Source organism: Gossypium raimondii, chromosome 7 (genome assembly GCF_025698545.1).
Source record: "Gossypium raimondii isolate GPD5lz chromosome 7, ASM2569854v1, whole genome shotgun sequence".
NCBI lineage: Eukaryota > Viridiplantae > Streptophyta > Magnoliopsida > Malvales > Malvaceae > Gossypium > Gossypium raimondii.
This window is the reverse complement of record NC_068571.1, coordinates 52,746,356-52,767,065: the sequence shown is the minus strand read 5'-3', so window position 1 is coordinate 52,767,065 and position 20,710 is coordinate 52,746,356. Positions and strand designations below refer to the sequence as shown.

The window sequence follows — 20,710 nt, the reverse complement described above, 5'->3', positions numbered from 1 at the left end:
TCTTATTCCTTTTGTTCAATTTGATCCACAGGATGGGAAGTGATATTTCTATCTTATAATTGGATCTTAATCTTAATCATAGTAATTAATTAACACCCAATCTTAGTTTTGACTCTTGGGATGGAATTAATGATGAGATATAGCCGCAATTATAAGCTCACTTTTCTTCTTATTAATTAATTAACCCCTTTTTGGATTTTGCTAGAAAATGTTGTTCTGTGATTTGTCCCCATGGCCGTGGGTGTCAAGATTTCATAGTTTAGCAATTACTGTCATTCTTTTTTGGTCAAGCACTTAATTATTGTTTTTAGAAAAATTATTAGAAGATATTATTAATAAATTGTTATTTTGATGAGAAAAAATATTAGAAGATAATATTTTTATATGCAATACATAATAATAATTAAAAAAAGGATATCCATTGCATTTCGACACAAATTACTAATTTCATCTTGTGTAAATAGAGTGCACCAATTTAATATGATTATCATACATGTTTCAATGAATAAAATATTTAAAAGAAAAAGAAAACTCGTGCTTTGCATGCTTTAATTTATTTACATGCATATTATGTATTTAAAGAGAAATTTTAAATAATAAATAATTAAATTTTATTTTATAGGAACAGAATCTAAAAAGCTGATTCTCTCTCATATCATTGAATACTTGAAAGCTAAAATTTAAAAGAAGAAGAAAGATTGTTCTCACCTTTAATTTTTCTTTTCCACGTTTACCTTTACTGTTTTCCTCCTTTCCATCACTTTGTATAGAAGTGGTTGAAATAATAAAATTGTTTAATTATGTTCTCAGTCCCTAAACTCTTTATATTTTTATCTCCATAAACTTAGTCATTGTACTTGTAAGATTTGAAAATTATTAAAATCTTGTTCATAACTCTATTAATCAGTTTTAATATTGAAGATCTAATTTAAAAATTAGGGTCTAATGGATAAGACATTCAGATTTAATAGTGACATTGATTAGATTTTAGTTTTCTAAATTAGTCAAGTAATGGGACTAAAATTCTGAAATTGAAATTAGATGAATTAAATTTTAAAAATTGAAAGGTATAGGGACCGGGGCAGAATCAGACTTAATAGAAAATGCTTAGTGACTTTTATTAAATAAGTATTTATATTTTATAAATAAATATTGGGTGCAATAGTAAGGCATATTGCACTTTCAATGATAGGATTCATATTTGATCTTTAGAGACGATATTGTTGGAATGGACAACTACGAAACTCAAAAAAATTAATTTCTATAGACCGTAAAACCGACATGAAGAATACATTGATTCCACACAAAAAAATAATTACAAATGCAATTCACATTCAAGTCATTGAAAACAAAATTAACATGAGAAGAATAAGTTGAATTATAAACTAGACCAATAAATCTTTGGATAGGATTCACATGTGACGAGATTTAAGTAGAAATAAATATGAATGAAGTTCAAACATGGTTTGTTGAAATTTATAGAAAATTTTATTATCGCAAATTCAGTACATTCACAAGTACAAATATATGTTTGAGCAACTATAAAATCAAATTAGTACAAGGCATAACAGATGAAAAATCGAAAAGAACTAGGAAAAACTAGAAAGAATTTGGACAAAACCCATGAATGGTATTAGTCCATGTACTTTTAAAATGCGTGGATTTAATCCTTGTACTTTAATTTGGTTATTTTTAGTCCTTTTACTTTTCAAAATTTAAAATTTCAATCCTCACCAAATGATAATGGTTAAATTTATTAAGTTTAGTTATGATATTTCCAAAATCTAACGTGGCAAACATATTATCATATGTGTAATATCATGTCGTTTGTTATTTCCACATATTAGTTACTAAACTTCGTTAATGGATTAACGACTATCACCTAAGTCAAGATTGAAATTTCAAAATTCAAAATTATAGAAACTTAAAATGATCCACTTGGAAAATATGGACCAAATGTTCAAATAAATACATAGTGCAAGACTAGTAATTGAATTTAACCAAACAAATTTAACTATTACAGTTTGGGTCAAGACTAAAATTTCAAAATTCAAAAAGTACCGTGACTAAAATTAACCAATTCAAAAAACATAGAAATTAAAATTGATAAAATAAAAAGCTATTAGCAAAATTTAACATATATGACAAATGAACATTATAAAATTAAAACGCTTAATAAACCTCAATACTCAAGATGCCCTCTCCTTGACTAACAATACAAAGCAATACTTGTGATTAAAATTTGCCAGCATATGATCTTACTATCAAGCAAAATACGTACCTTAAATGCTAATTAAGAAAATTACTTTATAATCAATAACCCAAATTTGAAAGTCAATATAAAATAATAATTCCTTAAAATCATCAAAACTTTATAATCTTGGGGTTTAATTAAGCAATTAGATTTGCTAATTATTTCGTGAAAATGAGGCAATATTTGACGTAATTGTTTTTGGTACATATATTGACTTAATTAAGCCGACATCATCAAAAAGAGTTGTCTGATTTGGACAACGAAACCTTAACACCTGTTGTTACACTGTTGTATTGACAAAAGACAACTCAAAAACAAAAGTACTCAAAGGGAGCGTACTAATCCACTTAATTAAAGGTTACAGAACATATTAAATACGATAACTATGGTGATTAATAATGCTAGTCACTATCCTTCGATTGTAATAACTTCTTTTTGTCATCTATCAGTTTTCGTCCCATATAATTTGCTGTTTACTATAACTAATCTTGTCTGTTTCTCTGGCACAATGACATACATTTTCATAGGGTAAATTGCATTAGTAGTCATTCAATTATTAGTAATTTATTTTTTAGTCATCCAACTATAAAAAATTACAAAATGATCACCCAACTATTCAACTTTTTTTATTTTGTGTTCATTATCGGTTAAATTATGAAAGGCAACATAACTTGGCAGCTTGAATTGAACCTTAACATTTACCCATCGTGTAATTTGATCTAAAAAAATAACCCTTTACCAAATTACACGATGTATAAATGTCGAGGGTTAAAGTTACTATTATGCGAATTTTAAAAGTTGCCAAGTTATCTTTTTGCTAACCATTTAACTACCGGTGACAAAAAACGACATAATCAAATAGTTGGATGATCATTTTGTAACTTTTCATAATTGGGTGACCAGAAAAGAAACTTACCAATAGTTTGAGTGACTATAAATGTAGTTTACCCGTTTTCTTAAAACAATATTAAGAATTCAAACGACGTATGGATTTATTATTAGTTGAACATGATTAATTAGATCATACGTAACTCTAATTGTATGATTGAAAAGTAATAAAGAAGATTCGCATAATCATTGTAATAATAGCAATTAATAATATTATCAATTTAGACATACTAATAACTTTATAGAAACAAATTATGTAAAATTATAATATAAAAATTAAATCATAATAAAGAGAAAAGATATGATCCAATTAATTTTAAATACTATGAATTTTTTCAAATACATTTTTATTTATTAGTGCTAAAATGAAATCATTTTCCCATTTCTCTATTTAAAATGCATTTTGAAATGATTTTACTAAATTTGAGGTAACCAATTGATTTAAATAATTTTATAATTATACTTTAATTTTGAATCAAAACAAGTAGAATTAACTTTTAGAATTAAAAATAAATGGACTAAATTTTAAAAATCCCAAAAATACAAAGATCGATGCATAATTAAACCTAAACAATTTAATAGGGTTGATTAAGATTTACAATTCGATTTAAAGATGCCATGCATGACTCACGAGGAAATGAAGTGACAGAAAAAATGTACATAGATCCGACATAATCTTTTGGCCACTATTTTATAACATTGACCATGTCTATTCACTAGACCACAAAAGAGTCTGATTTTTTTTTTTGTGTGTATTATTTCGAGTTTCAATTTTGTGTATAAAAAGTTTATATTTTTTTATGAATTTATTCGACTTGATTTTAGATTTAGGATTTAAGTAAAACCATCACATTAAATATTAAAAGAGTTAGATTTTTTTAAAACTAGAAGATTTAAGATCTGAATTTTGTGAATAGAGAAAACAAAATTGAAAGAACTTTTGCCCAAAGTAAAGAGAGAAGGCAAATTCTTGACCTCTCTAAAATGAAAATTTGTAGTTTTAGACCTTAAATTCATAAAATCTCAAATTAACATATGATAAAACTATAATTTGAGCCCCACAAGGGTAGAATTTTGATTTAATCATTGAATCGAAATATATAAGCTAATACAATAATAAAATTATATTTTTAACTTTTATAACAATATATAACTTAATTTCGATATTCTCTAAAATAATTCCGGGTTCACCCCTATGTGAGAGAAAATATATATATATATATATTTTTTAGAACCCAAAAATCATTAAACATGAGAAGTTTTCTTAAACTTAAACATAAAGGAATCACGTTAATTTAAAAAAAAAAAACTAATATATATGAAATTAGAGAATCATCACATGGTGTAGTTCCACGATGAAGTGGCAGCCAAAGGAGAGGCAGCGCCACCGCCGGGGGAACCGTGTTTTTTGGGTGGTGGGTGGCGATGGTGACAGATAAGTTGTCACTGTCAAATAAATGATCCAAATATGAAGCAACAACAGCCCAGTGAGACACAGTGGAAACGGCGGTGCCGGCGGTGAAAGGAGGAAGAAACTGACCAATGAACAGTGACTGTCGGCAGAAACTGGTCACCGCACATGCAAATCTTATTGAACCCACCTTCCCCTTTCCTTCTATTTTAACTTTTTTTTTTCTTTAATGTATGTTTCCCGACAGGGTCCCCACTTTCTTGGCATTTTCAGTTTTCAAAGATTTGAGGCTGTCTTAAAAGTGAATGTGTATTTTAAGTTTGAAATTTAGGGTTTGTACTTAACATTCGATTTTAAAACGTTAGTCGTCAATATGGCATATTGATTAATAGATATCACATTATATCGGTGCATTTGATGTTATATTTATTCTGTTAATTAATTGGCATTTTTTTAGAAATCAATAATGCGAGCAATAATTGTCCTAACATTTTTAAAATTTTTTTGAGAGATTTTCAACTCTTTTGGAAGAATTTTGCAAAGTGTTATTTGTTTGGAATTGACAAGTCCGATATTACTTCTAATGATTGATTGAAAAGCTCGAGTGATTGAAAAGGTAACGAGTTCTCGAGGTGGAAGTATCTTGTTTGTTGCTTGAACAAATATAAAAGTGAAGAAATTGAAGAGTTTGCATTTGATGGGGTTTGAACCCAAGCTTAAAAGAGGCATGAGTGCAATAAGGGTACCACTTCTTCATGAACTTGAGCTTTAAATAGAATCGAGAGACAAAACTCCAACCGGAGACAATCCGATCTTGTTAAGAGATCCACCAGCTCCGAACGAACGACACTTGGCAAACTTCTTCTAAAGGAGTAAAAAATTCGTCAATGAAATCGAATAACTACAAGGATTTTGATTTTTAATGTTTTAAATACTAGGACTAAAATTCAAACTTAACTAGATTAAAGGGACTTATGGCAAATTTAAAATTTTGTTGACCAGCTTTGATTTGGACCACATGGATTTGGGTTTTTATCTCTTTGGGCTTGACATGTGAAAGTGAAAACAAATTTTGGGCTTCTATTTATGATAATGACATGACATTTATGGGCCATTTAAAAAGTAGTTTTTTTTTATGATCCATCGATTTTCTTCTTCAATAATTCAAGTCCTTTTTTCAAATTTTGGATTTAAAAGTGATCCTATTATATGGTTAGTGGGTCCTATTTCAGGTTATTTGTTATTATCAAATCTTCAAAATTTTAATTTTGGTGGAGAATAAAAATTATAAAAGATAATTTATACAAATTATTAAAACGTAAATAATCTTATAATATTTTTTTGTTTAAAATGAATTTTTAATTAAAATTAGTGTTCGGATAATTTATTAGATTAAATGTAGTATAATATATATAATATTTATATATTTAAGAATTTTCATAAATATTAAATTTTTAGAATTTATAGTTACTTCTTGTCTACAAAAGTTTATTATAAATTTTAGGTTATCATTTTTTTTTTTGTAGTTGAATAACTTTGTCCCAGTTTACCTGAAGCTAATATGAACCAATAAGAAAGTGTCGCATTCTTATTGGATGCCCAAAAAAAAATTAAGTAATAAATTTGACAAAAAAAATTCCAATATCAAAAAATTGTGAAGGTACATGTTAAATCCCTCTAATATAAGGGCTAGATCAAATTAGTCCATTTACTATTACATAGATAAATTAAATCCATGTATTATTAAAAGAATCGATTTTAATAGAGTTACTATTTACATATCTAGAAAATGACATGATCTTTTCTTTCGTTTGCAGTTCAACTTCAACTAAAATGTAGAATCATAAAAGCTTTTAAAATACTATGTTAAATGGTAAGTGACCTTTTTAAAATAGTAAATGCTAACTTTGTTGAAATTCGACATTATTTATTTTAAATATAAATTAAACTATTCATTTAACAATGGTCCTTATAATAGAAACACTTTCACCTACAAGAGAGTATAATTTAATGACCAAATATTAATTGAATGAAAAAAAAGTATGGTTGTGTTTGATTCACATGTTTCTCGTTTTGTTTATTTATTTATTGTGGATATGGATACATGGAACCATTGAGAAAGTAATAATCACAGCTCTGAATTGGACAATGATGAGAGGCAATGTACCAATAACCAAAACCAAACAAAAACATCTCTGGTTTTCATAAATGATGCTAAGGTCCTACATGACATCTACTTATGGTTTTGCAGTGCAATTTTGTCTATTAAGGGCGGAAGTCTAATAAGTATAGACTTTGACCCAATCCACAGTGGCATAGTTAAAAAGAGATGAAGCTCAAATTTTTAAAATTTTATTTTGACCTCTCAATTGTAAATTTAATTTTTCAATTAATTGAATCGGTACAAGGTTAAGTTTAGGACATCGAAAAGTCTATTACCGATTAGATTAATAATTATTATTTTTATCTTTCAACAAGTTAACAAATTCGATTATATAAATTTTGGCACGTCATATTGGAACACCTTTATAATAATGTAAATCTAAATGGAATGGGTGCATGTATATAAATGACTGAAAATAATTATGTTCCATTGGAAAGAAAATAAATTAAATTGTTTGAATATGGCATGCAGCTGGCATGATGCTTAAATTTGGACATAAATTTTGGGATGTAACATGTCACCTAATATGTCCATGTTCCCTATTCAAATAGATTTGATAAAAAGTGTTTATCAAAGTTTGAAGATATGAAAAATGGACCGCCACTTGTCTTTGTTTTTGCTTCTTCTTTTTTCAATTTTTCTTGGCCTCTTAGAATTTGCCGACCTAAGCTTAATCAAATCAATCAAATGAATAAACGATCTTATATTATATTTTGGAGTTCAACATGGTCTTAATCCGTGTTCATCATTTTTTATAGGAAACTTCATTTCATGAATGATATTTTAGGAAAAAATAATAAATATTCGGTATAAGTGATAAAAGATAAGCTTCATTAATATAACAAAAATTTTAATTTTAGCATTAATAGAACATTATGGCACATTGACAAATGGTTCCGTCACAAATCAAGCACGGCATATTTGGAGTGATTACATACGCTTACTATGATAAGGAAACTAGACCTAGATGGTTCAAAACAACGGGCAAAAATTGACAAAAGAATCAAGGATCCACCAAACTAGAGAATCGGTGACAAAACCATCCCTGAAATCACTTGCAAAAGCAAAAGTATGTGCATAAGTAAGACTAAAAAACGCGGTATAAAAGTAGACAAAAACTTTAAAAGTAAAGACTTATTAAACAGTGGAAAACAAACAAAAAAAAACATATAAAACTTGAAGACAACACAATTTCGAACTAACTCGTGAAATCATTTATTATTCTAAAATACTTTTAAAATATAAACAAATTAAAAAGCTGACAAAGAGCCATCCACTTTCCAAGAGAAACTGCTGGTGGCCAGTGGAGTTTTAGTGATGATAGGCACTGTCATATGCCCATCACAACTTGTGAAGATAACAAAGATACCCACAAAATAAATCTGCAAATTAAAAAGAGAGAAGACAAAATGAGTGAATGAGGAGAATAAAGAAAGAGAGGGTTGATGGGAAGGAGAAAAAAAGGACAGTAACCAACTTAGAAGCTAGCACCGCCATTGGGCAAAACAAAAGAAAAGCAAACGACTTAGACTTAAAGAAACAAGAGAAAAGTTTAATTTGAATAGATTTAATTTGATTATAAACTATTAGTAATTTTATATTTTATATTTTACATTTTAAATTTGAAAATGATGTAAACTATAAATGATTTGACTTAAAATATTCTTAAACTAGAATGATTTGAGCTCGAAATGAGTAAGATTCGAAATTGAATTGAACCGAAAATAATCTTAATTTTAATCGGTTCATTCTAGATTAATTTATATTGAAAGTAGCGTAGCTCAAATGAGAAATGATTTAAACCAAAAATATTCAAATAATTTTAAATGACCGAAATAAGTAAATTGCAAATCCGACCAAACATATCAAAATAATTGATACTATTAGATAATAGCATTTTTTTTTCCATGGTCAAATTGAGAGAAAAGTTTGACAATTTCGATGATCAAAGGGGAGAGCGAGAGAGAGAGAGGCCCGCTAGTGTCGGTCATAGCGTTTTAATGGCGAAGAACAACACAGTGGAGGGGCCATGGTGATTTTGCGGCGTAGAAACATCCATTGGCTCAAACAAAATATATTTGGACTAAAAATCAAAGCTCTCTTTCCAATAGGACCGACCCTCATTAGCTACTTGCTACTGTTCTTAATGGCAACAATACCACACGTACTGTTTCCACCATTTTTGTTGATTAATTAGCTTCCATTTTGTCTTTTGCTGCATGTTATTATAGTGGACACTATCGAATTAGGGTTAAATGTCGGGAAGATGAACATGGTGGGGCTGGTTTTCTATTATTATTATGTATAAAAATTAAAATGAGAAGGGAATATATGTTCTTTTCGGAACAGCTGTTCTCTCATGACTTTTCTTTGGGTTAAACTAAGCGGTAGTTATTTGTATACTTCCTAAATTTAAAATTTAATTTTATATTTTATTTTAAGAATTTAATTTTATATTTTCAGATTTTAACATTTAAGTTCGATTGTTAACTCTGTTAAATTTTTATTGAATTGATTGATTTTACATTAAAAAAAACGCAATTGATAGCAATATATGTAACTAAAAATGATGTTGTAATAAACTTGAATTTAACAAAATAATTTTAACAGTGTTAATAGTTGGACTTGAATTTTGAAATCTGGAAAGTAGAGCACTAAATTTCTAGAAATAAAAGTATAGAGGCTAAACTTTAAATTTACAAAGACTACAAGGACTTATAACATATTTTAACATTTTTTGGGGTAAAAGGACCTTTCCAAGCAAATTTGAGAATTTAATCTTGTGAATTTTGATAGTTAGCAGTTCACAACAATTAATCATGACGTTAATGTTTTATGTTAATTGCACGTAATTTTTATAGGTATAATAACAAATTTAGCTCTTAATGTTTATATATTTTGTATAAATGTTTCGATTAAAATTGAAAATCAAAATAAAATTAACAAAATATATAAAATTTGAAAGTTGAATTTATTATTATAAGAATAAAAATATATATAATTAACGAAAAATATTAATATTATGATTAATTATCATTAATACTCATAGTATAGGGATGAGAAAATTATAAATGGTGGTAAGACTTAGAATGTATCTTTTAAAATGACATAAAAATTGAGCAATTTAGTCCTAGTTAAAAATAAATAAAATTTGATTTTTCCTTAGTGATTAGTTTGGACAATTTCTATTATTAATTCTTGTATTATGCGTACGTTATAAATTTAGTCTTTGTGTTTTACTTTGATTCATTTTAGTCCATATTTTTATCGAATTTTGAAATTTTACTCCTACTATATGTAAGTTACTTAATTTAATTTTAATTCTCTAATTTAATCATGTTTAATTTATATAATTTTAAAATTTATTGCATAAAATTTTAAAAATAACAAAATTTAATAACTTTAGTCTAATTGAAATTCCAAATTCGAAAAATATATCTAACTTATGCATTTGTGTAAGGACCTGTTAATTAGTTTATTTATTTCAGTTCATCATCACTGGTGAAAATCAGACAAAACTGCAATTGTATGGCAATGGCAGATGAAACTGTTATCTTTTTCTTAGTAAATTCAAGTAAGACAAACAAACATCATTGAAGTGAAATTATTACATTTGTCTTTTTTGCACTTCATAATGTTTGGGAATCTGAACTATTCTTTTAACATTGTAAAGTCTTTTTCTTCTTTCGGACCGTTGTTGAAATTAGATTAAATTGGTCGGTATATTAATCTAAAGTAACGAAATAGTATGAATCGATTGGATCTAATTTTATAACTTTTATATATATATTTTTTATAATTTATTTAATTGAAATTAGATCAACAGTTAAATCTATTAGATTAAAATTTAACAGCATAATAAATTCGACCACCAATCAAATTGCGATCCAATTCCAAAAAGATTTTTAAGCCTAGGCCTATTTTCAGGCTTGCCCGACCTATAAGCTTGTTTCATTATTCACAATATTAATAAAAAATAAAAAAATGTATTTTTATATTAATGTTTATATATCTTCATAATTAAATTTAAATTTATTTTTAATTATTTAAACCAAATTTTAATTGAGCTAAGTTAACTCGAGATAAGAAATTTGTTATCTAAGCTCAATCCAAGTCGAACTTAATCAATTGGGCTAGGCAAGTCATTTTAACTTGAGATAAGAAAATTTATTTTTTAATTATTTAAATTATATTAACAAAGTTGTGTTATATATATATATATATATATATATATATATATATATATATATATATACATGTGGGCTTTGTTATTGGTCCTCAAAGGGTGGGCGAAGATTTGCTTCAAATTTTGGTCACGTTGGTCGTTTTAGAACCTTGCAAGCAGGCCCATAATATCGGAACCGACAAACGTTTCAAAAAAGTTAACATAAATTTAACTTTTAAAGTTTATATATATTTTATCAATTTGACCCTTATTCTTAACCATTAACCTTTCAAAAAGAATCAAATTACATTTTTCTAATGAAAATGCTAAGTAAAACAAGAATTTTAACGTAGTTGGCATGGTAACTCATGTGGCGTCTATGTATGTATTATGTTGACATGACACTATTTAACTTATATGCTATGTCAAAAATAATATAAAATTATAAAAGTACAAAAGAATTAAAAATTAAAAAAAGCATGAAGTTTAAAAGTTTAACATTTTCATTAAAGAAAACAACAATTTCACTCTTTTTTTTGAAGGTTAATGATCAAATTTGACTTTTTTTTTAAAGGCCGAAGGCCAAATTTAACTAAAAAATAAAAATAAAAACCAAATTAACAAAAACTATAAACATCAAGGGCTACATTTATCATTATCTTTATAGATTTTGTAAAATATGCTTTAAAATGCAAAGGTTGCTTTAGCCGAGTGGTTAAGGGGTGTGCTTGCCAAGTATATAAGAGTTTGAATCTATCAAATGTTGTGTTTTCAACATTTTGTTTCAACTGTAAATTAGTATAATAACGAATTTATTTCTCAATTTTTACAAGTTTTTGGTAAAAATATCATGGAAACCCTTCTACTAGGAGTTGGATTGCATTTTGTTCTCTCCACTAAAAAAAATGGGCAACTTAGTCCCTATATGTTAGATCAATGAACAAATTGGTCCTTCAGTTAAAAAATTGATTCATTTTTATTGTTAAAACTACTCTTTGTACACCAGCATGAGATGCACATGGTATGCCACATGTAACAGTCTAATTATTTCATCAACCACGACAGTTTTTAACATCATAAATTGATGAAATTTTTAACAAAAATGACCGATTTACTCTCTTTGATCTAATGTACAATGACTAATTTGTCTATTTTTTGAGTAAAGGAAACAAAATATAATCCAACTTCTAGTACCAAGGACCTCTACGATACTTTTATACTAAATTTCATTTATGTTTTCATCAAAGGTAAGTGAAGCAAACTCAATTATTTTATTTTAATTAAATTAAGGTTGATTATTAGTCAACAACATGTCAAAAATTGTATATTTTAGAAAAATAGAAAATAAAACAAAAAGTAAACCCGTAAAACTAACGTTGCAAGAATTTTCTCACAAATTTCTCCCAACTTCCCATCTTCTTTCTCATCCCCCATTTTCTCTCATTTTGTTTTCTTTTTAATTTGTTTACGAGAATTCCTTTTTCAACCACAACAACAATACTGAAAGAAAAATTATTATATGATTATCGTTAAGCATCGGAATTGAAAGTCTCTACGTACATTCAATCTTCGATAATTCAAGAAAATGACAGGTGATTTTTCTTATGACTTTATCAATGGCTTGTGGTTGAATACTTTGATAAAAAAAAAAGTTTTGGAAAAATATTCAACTCCGTATTCAATCTCGTCGGAAGTTTTTTCAATTTAATTTTTCTTCATTTTGGATATTTTAATATGTTTGATGTAAATTTTGTTACGTCAACATCTCGATGGGTTGCATTATACCTGCAAATAGTTTTTCTATATAGAGCCAAGGCCTTCAAATCATGCCAATTATGTGTATGGATGCATATGATGGCTTTCCAAGGACGAAATCATATAAATAAAAACAATCAAACAATCCAATAGAATGGTAAGGTTTCTAAGAAGTTCAAATATCTCTTACATAAGATTTTAAGTTCGAGTCTTGTGAATGAAGAAAACAATGTTGAAAAAAATTGTATCTTCATTTAAATATATGACTCAGAATTCAATTATAATAAAACCTCCACTTTATTGGATGGGTTTTTTAAACAGAATGAATTTAAAAAGACTGGAAATTTGTTGAATTTTGAGACTTTGTATCTTGTTTGGATAGGAGGAAAATTAACACTAAGAGCGAGAAAATGAGAAAGAAAATCTTCCACCTAGAGAAAGACATCACCATCATTTCCTTTAATTCCTTCATATCCAATTTAAACTGTTCGAAAATCTGTCGGTTTTTATATTTTATAACTTTAATTTTCTGTTTGATGAAATTCCCAGAACTTTCATTTTGATTTCCTTTATATACAAGCAAGGTTTTTTTTTTTTTTTCATTTTAATCCAAAAAAACAGTGCATTAATCACTAATCAGTCCCACTATAAAACACCTTCAATTAACATGTCGATATTAATGAATTAATTCTTTTACTTACTTTATTTTTTATTTAATTAATATGTGGAGTAGATTAAGGAACGTAACTTACAGGAAAGTAAAACGACATCAACGTCATCATAAAACGACGTCGGCGGCGGTAACGGCGGCAATGCCTAGTGAATGTACTGAACCCCTTACGAGTCCCTTCGGGGAATTGGCGACGAATTTATCGGACTCGGAGCTCCGAGAGACGGCTTATGAGATCCTCGTCGGAGCGCGTCTGAGTTCAGGAGGGAAATCGTCGACTTACGCTTCGGATTCGGAGAAGAATTCGGAAAGGGCGGCGGCGACACCGCAGACGTTGACGTCAAGGGCGGCGAGTAAAGTGAAGAAGGCATTGGGATTGAGATCAAGGAGGAAGAAAGCGAGTGAGAAGGCCGAGTCGGAACGAGTAAAAAAGGTGAGTACGATTGGGGAAACGATGCGAGTTCAGATGCGAGTTTCAGAGCAAATGGATTCCCGAGTTAGAAAAGCTCTCTCCAAAGTCGCCGCTGATCAGGTTCGTTAAAGAAAAAAATTGGTATAACGGTTTCTTTTTTTTTTTGGTTAATTGTGTTAAACATCCTCAAGATATTAACTAAATTTTAAATTAGTCCTAAACATCTATTGTTCCAATTGAATTAACTGTTTTTGGAATTGGATTGGTTGTCGAATTGGTCAAACCACCGGTTCCTGATTCAATCGGTTAGATCAGTTCGTTTAGTTCAAGTCGAATAAATTGTTAAAAAATTATAAATATTGTAAATTTAAATTATAAAATCCGGTTCAACTAGTTCACGAATCAACTGGTTTTTACCTCTATTTGAACTAATATCCTGACTGGTTCCCAGTCCAACCAATCCAATCTAATTACGAAAATACTGATTGAATTTTTTAACTCAAGTATCGTTTTAATCAAATACTTTTGATTGCTGTTAACTTTAGCTATTTAAATCTCACACAATTCTTTTCTAAACACATATAGATTAATAATATTTTTAGCACATAAAATCTAATCTCACATTTAATCCTAAAGGTGATTGTTAGACTAATGTAAAGACTTGATTGGAACAAAATTTAACTTAAAGATTTAATTGAAAATTTTTAAGTTTAAGATGAATTTAAAATTTAATCTATAATTTAAGGATGTCTTCTCTTATTATAATTTTATTAAGGAAAAGTTATGAGTTATGCTCTTAAATTGTGGATACTAAATTGGGAGGGTCTAATCAATTGGGATCGAGTTAATTTAATTTTTAATATCTTCAAGTTATTTTGGGTCCAAATTATTTTGATGATTAGGGCCATTTCGGGTTTGAGTAATTTTATGTTTGAATCATTTGAGATTGTCGGTTGAGGTTTTCAGGTTATTTTAGGTTGATGTAATTTTGGATTGAAGACATTTCAAGTTGAGCCATTTTAAGTTTGGATTATTTCGGATTTGAATAGTTTCTATTTCAAGTTAGACAGGTTAGAATTTGTTAACTTTTTATGATTAAATTGAATCAAATCGAGTTTGAATTCGGATAAATTAAATCAAAATTTCGAATTCTAAATAAAAAATGATAGGTCTAATGAACACAAATTGATAGTCTCGTTGTTGCTTTCTTTTTATCAAAGTGGATTGGATCGAGTGCGATTTCAGATTAATTCACTTTGTTTCTTGTATCAGAAAATAGAGTCAATGGTGTTACCACTTGAGATGTTGCAGCAACTCAAGCCTTCTGATTTTCCAAACCAAGAAGAATATGAAGCTTGTCAAAGAAGAAATTTAAAGCTCCTCGAAGCCGGACTCCTTTTGCATCCTCTAGTGCCACTTGATGACGAAAACACTGCTCCGCAGCAGCTCCGAGAGATCATTGACGGAGCATTGGAGAAGCCTTTGGAAACCAGCAAAAACAATGAAACAATGCAAGCCCTCCGTACTGTTGTTTTATCACTTGCTTGTAGAACAAGCAACAATATCGGGTCAGTTTCCGAGACCAGTACTCACTGGGCAGATGGATTCCCAATGAACCTTAAAATATACCAAATGCTACTCGAAGCTTGTTTCGATGTCAACGACGAAACATCGGTCATCGAAGAGCTAGATGAAGTCCTAGAGCTCATTAAAAAGACATGGTTAGTCCTAGGAATGAACCAAATGCTACATAACCTTTGTTTCTTGTGGATACTATTTAACCGTTACGCGACGATGGATCAAGCTGAAGGCGACTTATTGAGTGCCGGCAATAACCTATTGATCAAAGTCGGAAATGACGCCAAGGCGATGAAAGGAGATGAGAATTATTGTAGGATGTTGAGTTCTACTTTGGGTGCGATTTTGAGTTGGGCTGAGAAAAGGTTGCTTGGTTACCACAGATATTTTCGAAGCGATAACGCCGAGTCGACAATGGGGTGTGTTGTTTCGATGGCGGTTCTGTCGGTGAAGATAATGGAAGGAGGAGAAGGTATCTCAAATGAGGATCATATAGAAGGAAACGAAATGGATGTGGGTCAAGAGAAGGTTGATGCATACATAAAGTCATCGTTACGTGCTGCTTTTGTTCAGGCAAGTTTCCAATATTTATTTCATTATAATTATGTCCCTGCAACTCAATGTGCAAAATATAAGATGAGAAAGGTCATATAATTTTTTTCCTTAAAGTTACAAGTAATTATTTATATCAATTGGTCTAATTAGAATTAATAATTATAAAATTTGACCAATTTCTATTTGAAAGAAAGACTCAAGGTTCTTTCTGTTGATAATGTATTTAGACAGATAATGGAGACGGTAAAGTCCAGTAAATCATCATCAACAGGTCAACAAAATGAGCTTCCATTCATGGCTAAACTAGCAGAAGATGTCAGTACACTAGCATTCACAGAGAAAGAGACATTCAGTCCAATATTGAAAAGGTGGCATCCACTTGCAGCTGGTGTAGCAGTAGCCACACTTCATTCATGTTATGGGAATGAACTAAAGCAATATGTTTCAAGCATTGATGAATTAACACCAGATATATTGGAAGTAATGAAAGGTGCTGATAAGTTGGAGAAAGATTTGGTGCAAATTGCAGTTGAGAATTCAGAGGATAGTGAAGATGGTGGGAAATCAATTATAAGAGAGATGCTTCCTTATGAGGCTGACTCTGTTACTTCTAATTTGGTCAAGTCATGGATAAAGACTAGAACTGATAGATTGAAGGAATGGGTTGATAGGAACTTGCAACAAGAGGTAAGTTATGGGTTGAATATGGTGAAATTCGGGGTTTTTGATCCTTAAATTTGAGATTTAGCCTCCTAATAGTTAACGCTATTAACCGTTAAGATGCTGATTGGAATTTTTCTATAAACATGCTTATCAGCATAAGGGGTGTTTTTAAAAAAAAAAAAATCAAATAAGCATTTTAATAATAACAATTAATGGAATTGACTATTTAGACTAATGATGTTATAAAAATAGAAAGATGTTTAAATAATACAACAAATAATGCAACACTTAGTTCCCGAACTTGACATTTTTTCTCAACTTGATCACTCAATATTTTTTTTTGTTTACATTAGTTTCTGAACTAGGTAACTTTTTTTAATTTTAGTCTTTACGATGACATGATACTTAGAGATTGTATCACGCCCACTTAATTTTTTTTGAGTGTGACATGATACAATATCAGAGTGTCTTATCGTCACATGGATAAAAATTGGAAAAAGCTATCAAATCTTGAGACTAATTGTTGCCTTATCTCATAATATAAAGACTAAAATTTAAATTTAAACATGGTAAAGAGATGAAAATCATAACTCAGTGTATTGAATATTCAAGTGCAAGTTTCAGGTATGAATCTCAATTCATCAGCTGCTAATTACTGACTTATTTTATGCATTGTGTATTGTATCTCTTTGTAGGTATGGGATCCACGGGCAAATAGAGAGCGCTTTGCACTGTCAGCTGTTGAAGTGTTGCGGATTGTAGATGAAGCTTTTGAAGCCTTCTTTTTGTTACCAATAACAACGCATTCTGCTTTGCTTCCAGATTTAGCCACAGGGATCAACAGTTGTCTTCAACATTATATATCCATGGCAAAGTTTGGCTGTGGTACGTATTTACATAATGCATGATTTAGAAATTTTGGTATAGGGTTAGGAATTTTGGTTTTCTTTTTTTCGTGCATATGCGTACAGCAGAACCGCTCGCAAATATTGAATAAAACTAAAAGGAGAATATACTATCTTCTGGTCTACAGGGACTCAAAGTACATATGTTCCCACAATGCCACCTTTAACAAGATGTTCTAGACGGTCCAAACTTCCTAGTGTATTTAAGAAAAAAGAAAAAGTTCCTAAGAAATCTCAAGCTGGGACTGTAAATGGCAATGAAAATGACTCATTCGGGACACCCCAAATGTGTTGTCGTATTAATACCCTAAACTATATTCAAAACGAATTGAATGTATTAGCAAAAAGAGATATTACCCATCTTTCCAGTTCTGGAACCAATCAAGATATTGCCGATCGGATGGAGAAAGTATTTGAATTTTCAGCTGCTGCATGTGTTGAAGGGATGCAACAATTATGTGAAGCAACTGCAAATAAGGTCATATTCCAAGACCTAAGTCATTTCTTTTGGGACGGTTTGTATATAGGGGAAGTTTCATCTACAAGGATCGATCCTTTCCTACAAGAGCTTGATCATTACTTGGAGGTCATTTCGATAACTGTACATGATAAAGTTAGAACACAAGTTATAACTGAAGTGATGAAGGTTTCTTTTGATGGTTTCTTAATGGTTTTACTAGCTGGAGGCCCTCCTCGTGCTTTTACCCTGCAAGATTATGAAATCATAGATGAGGATTTTAATTTCTTGACTGATTTGTTTTGGTCTAATGGTGATGGACTTCCTGCTGAGTTAATAGATCAATTTTCAACTAAAGTTAAAGATATTCTACCCTTGTTTAATACTGATACTGATAGCTTGATTGAGAAATTTAAACAAGTAACATTAGAGAGTTGTGCTTCTTCTTCTGCTAAGTCTAAGCTTCCGTTGCCACCGACAACCGGACAGTGGAGTCCGACGGAACCGAATACGGTGTTGCGCGTTTTGTGTCATCGGAATGATGAAACAGCAGCTAAGTTCCTTAAGAAGACTTACCATTTGCCAAAGAGACTTTAACAGTTTTTGCTCCTGGTGAAAAAAAACAGTCGAATGATGCAAGTTCTTAGGTGTAAACTGCTTCAAGTGATTCAAATAGCTGCCTGTATATGGAAAATTATGTTGCTTACTGAATGAAATGAAAAAGAGAAAAAAAATACCAAACGTTTTTCTCCCAAGCTGTAGTTTCTTTTTCAATTATTACTATGGAGAACCAAGCTATCTATCAAACTTGAAATCTCATTTAAAATTAGCAAGAATTTGAATAAAAATATTAAATCTAAAAAATATTTAAAATATGAATGGAGCTTAAACTCCCCTATTCAGAGTTCGAATATTTTATTTTATTTTTATATATTATGATATACCATGTATATATTAAAATATATGTTAAATTTAGAAAAGCATGAAAGATGCTAATAGTAATGTACATAGAATATAAAGCAAAGGAAATTTCGTGGTGCTTACAGCCAAATGTAGCCAAGGTAAGATCAGACAGTAGCATTAAAAGGGAGGAAGATTGGTAAGCCATTTATTTACAGTAGCACAATAGAAGAGCATTAAGCCACTAATTAAGCTTATTGTATAAATGATCTGAGTAGAAATGGACATATATACTTATAAAGTAATCTCATTAAAATATGCAGTAAGCTCACAACTTAATGAAAATCTTTAGAATATAAAGAATATCTCATATTTTTTTAAATAATGTAATATATACTAATATCCATTATACGATTGAAAAATAAAATTATTTTATAAAAATTTGATATCAATAACAAATGAAATTTTAATTCAATGGTAAAGTATAGATGTAAAAAACTAAAAAGATATGGATATAAATCTCTTAATGTGTATACTTTTCATTTTCTATATAAAATAATAAAAATATTTTAAAATTATATAATTTATAGTAACTATAGATTATTAATATTTTTAAACACGCACAACAAAAAAATATTTTGACAATAAAAGTCAGATGCAAAATTTGAAAATTTTATTATAGGAGATCATAGTGACTAATTTAAATAATCCAAAAAAATCTTTTTGTTTTTATTTTGAAGGACAAATCTTAAAATTATACATAAATTTTGATTTAATGTGTAATTTGATATATGAATTTTAATTTGGTACAATTATACACTTGAAACTTTGATTGTGGAAAAATATTTACATAAAACTTTAATTTTGATTCAATTATACATATTTGAATAAATAAATACATCAATTTATTTTTATATTAGATAAATATGATTATTTGAGTATGCAATATATAAACATAAAACGATGTTATATCAATAATTGTGTTAGTAATTTATGAAAATTAGATAAGATCAAAATTTTATGTACAAAATTACACATTAAATCAATTTCATGTATTATTTCGAGATTTATCCCTAACTTTAAATGCATAAATATGGTTGAGAGTCCAAAATTGACACTTTCAAAAATAGAACAAAGACCAAAAAGATAGAACAAGGCTATACTTATTTTAGGCAATGCCAGCAAGGAGAAATACACTAGAATCAAGTCTTTTACGCAGATTATTTTTAAATTGGGTCTTATCTATAATTAACTAAAAATGTTAGATTATTATTTTTTTAAAAAGTCCACCAACATTGTACCAGCCAAGAAGCAATTACCATGCAATTCTCAGTTTCTTTTCTTCTTTTATTAGCCTCTATTTCTCTCTTCTCAACTCATCTCTTGTAGCTACACTAATTCTTTTTCCAAATCAAGAATTCCCAGATAATGCTTTTGTTTATACTGGTAATATTCATCTTTATGTTTTTTATGCCAAGTAATGCTTTGTTCATACTAGTAATATTCATCTTCATGATTTGAAAGAACGTTTAACGCAAGGTTTGTAACTGTATTTTGGTATTGTTTTTTTTCAAGATTGTTGCTCTCGATCTTATTTTTCTTCACATTTGGACATTGTGTTCTTTTTAGCCGTTGATCTGATGAGCTAATTGATCTATTTTTTATGTTTTATTTCTGGTTGGTTTTTATTTTTGATGGCTTCCATTTTTTAGAGGTGATCATCGGTTGGGCTACCCGGTCTGGCCCGACGGCCCACCCAAAAAATAAGAGGGTTTCGGGTAAAAATATAAGCCCGAAATATGAGTTTAGGTAAAAAAGAGGATCGTTTAAAAAAGGACCGTGCCCAGGCCTGAATTATATATTAAATATATTTTTTATTTTTAATCAAATATACTTTTTAACTTTCATATTTCTTCGGTTGCTTTTTAGGTAC

The 20,710-nt window shown here is 29.1% G+C and overlaps 1 protein-coding gene across 1 annotated transcript; it reads left to right on the top strand.

Annotated features, from left to right (window-relative positions):
* Positions 1-13,269: 13,269 nt before the first annotated feature.
* LOC105788860 (protein unc-13 homolog) lies at positions 13,270-18,632 on the top strand. Its single transcript, XM_012615960.2, has 5 exons — positions 13,270-13,839; positions 14,992-15,870; positions 16,084-16,539; positions 17,211-17,400; positions 17,549-18,632. The coding sequence occupies exons 1-5, from the start codon at positions 13,360-13,362 to the stop codon at positions 18,472-18,474; spliced, it is 2,931 nt and encodes a 976-aa protein (XP_012471414.1). The 5' UTR covers positions 13,270-13,359; the 3' UTR covers positions 18,475-18,632.
* The last annotated feature ends 2,078 nt before the right edge of the window (positions 18,633-20,710 follow it).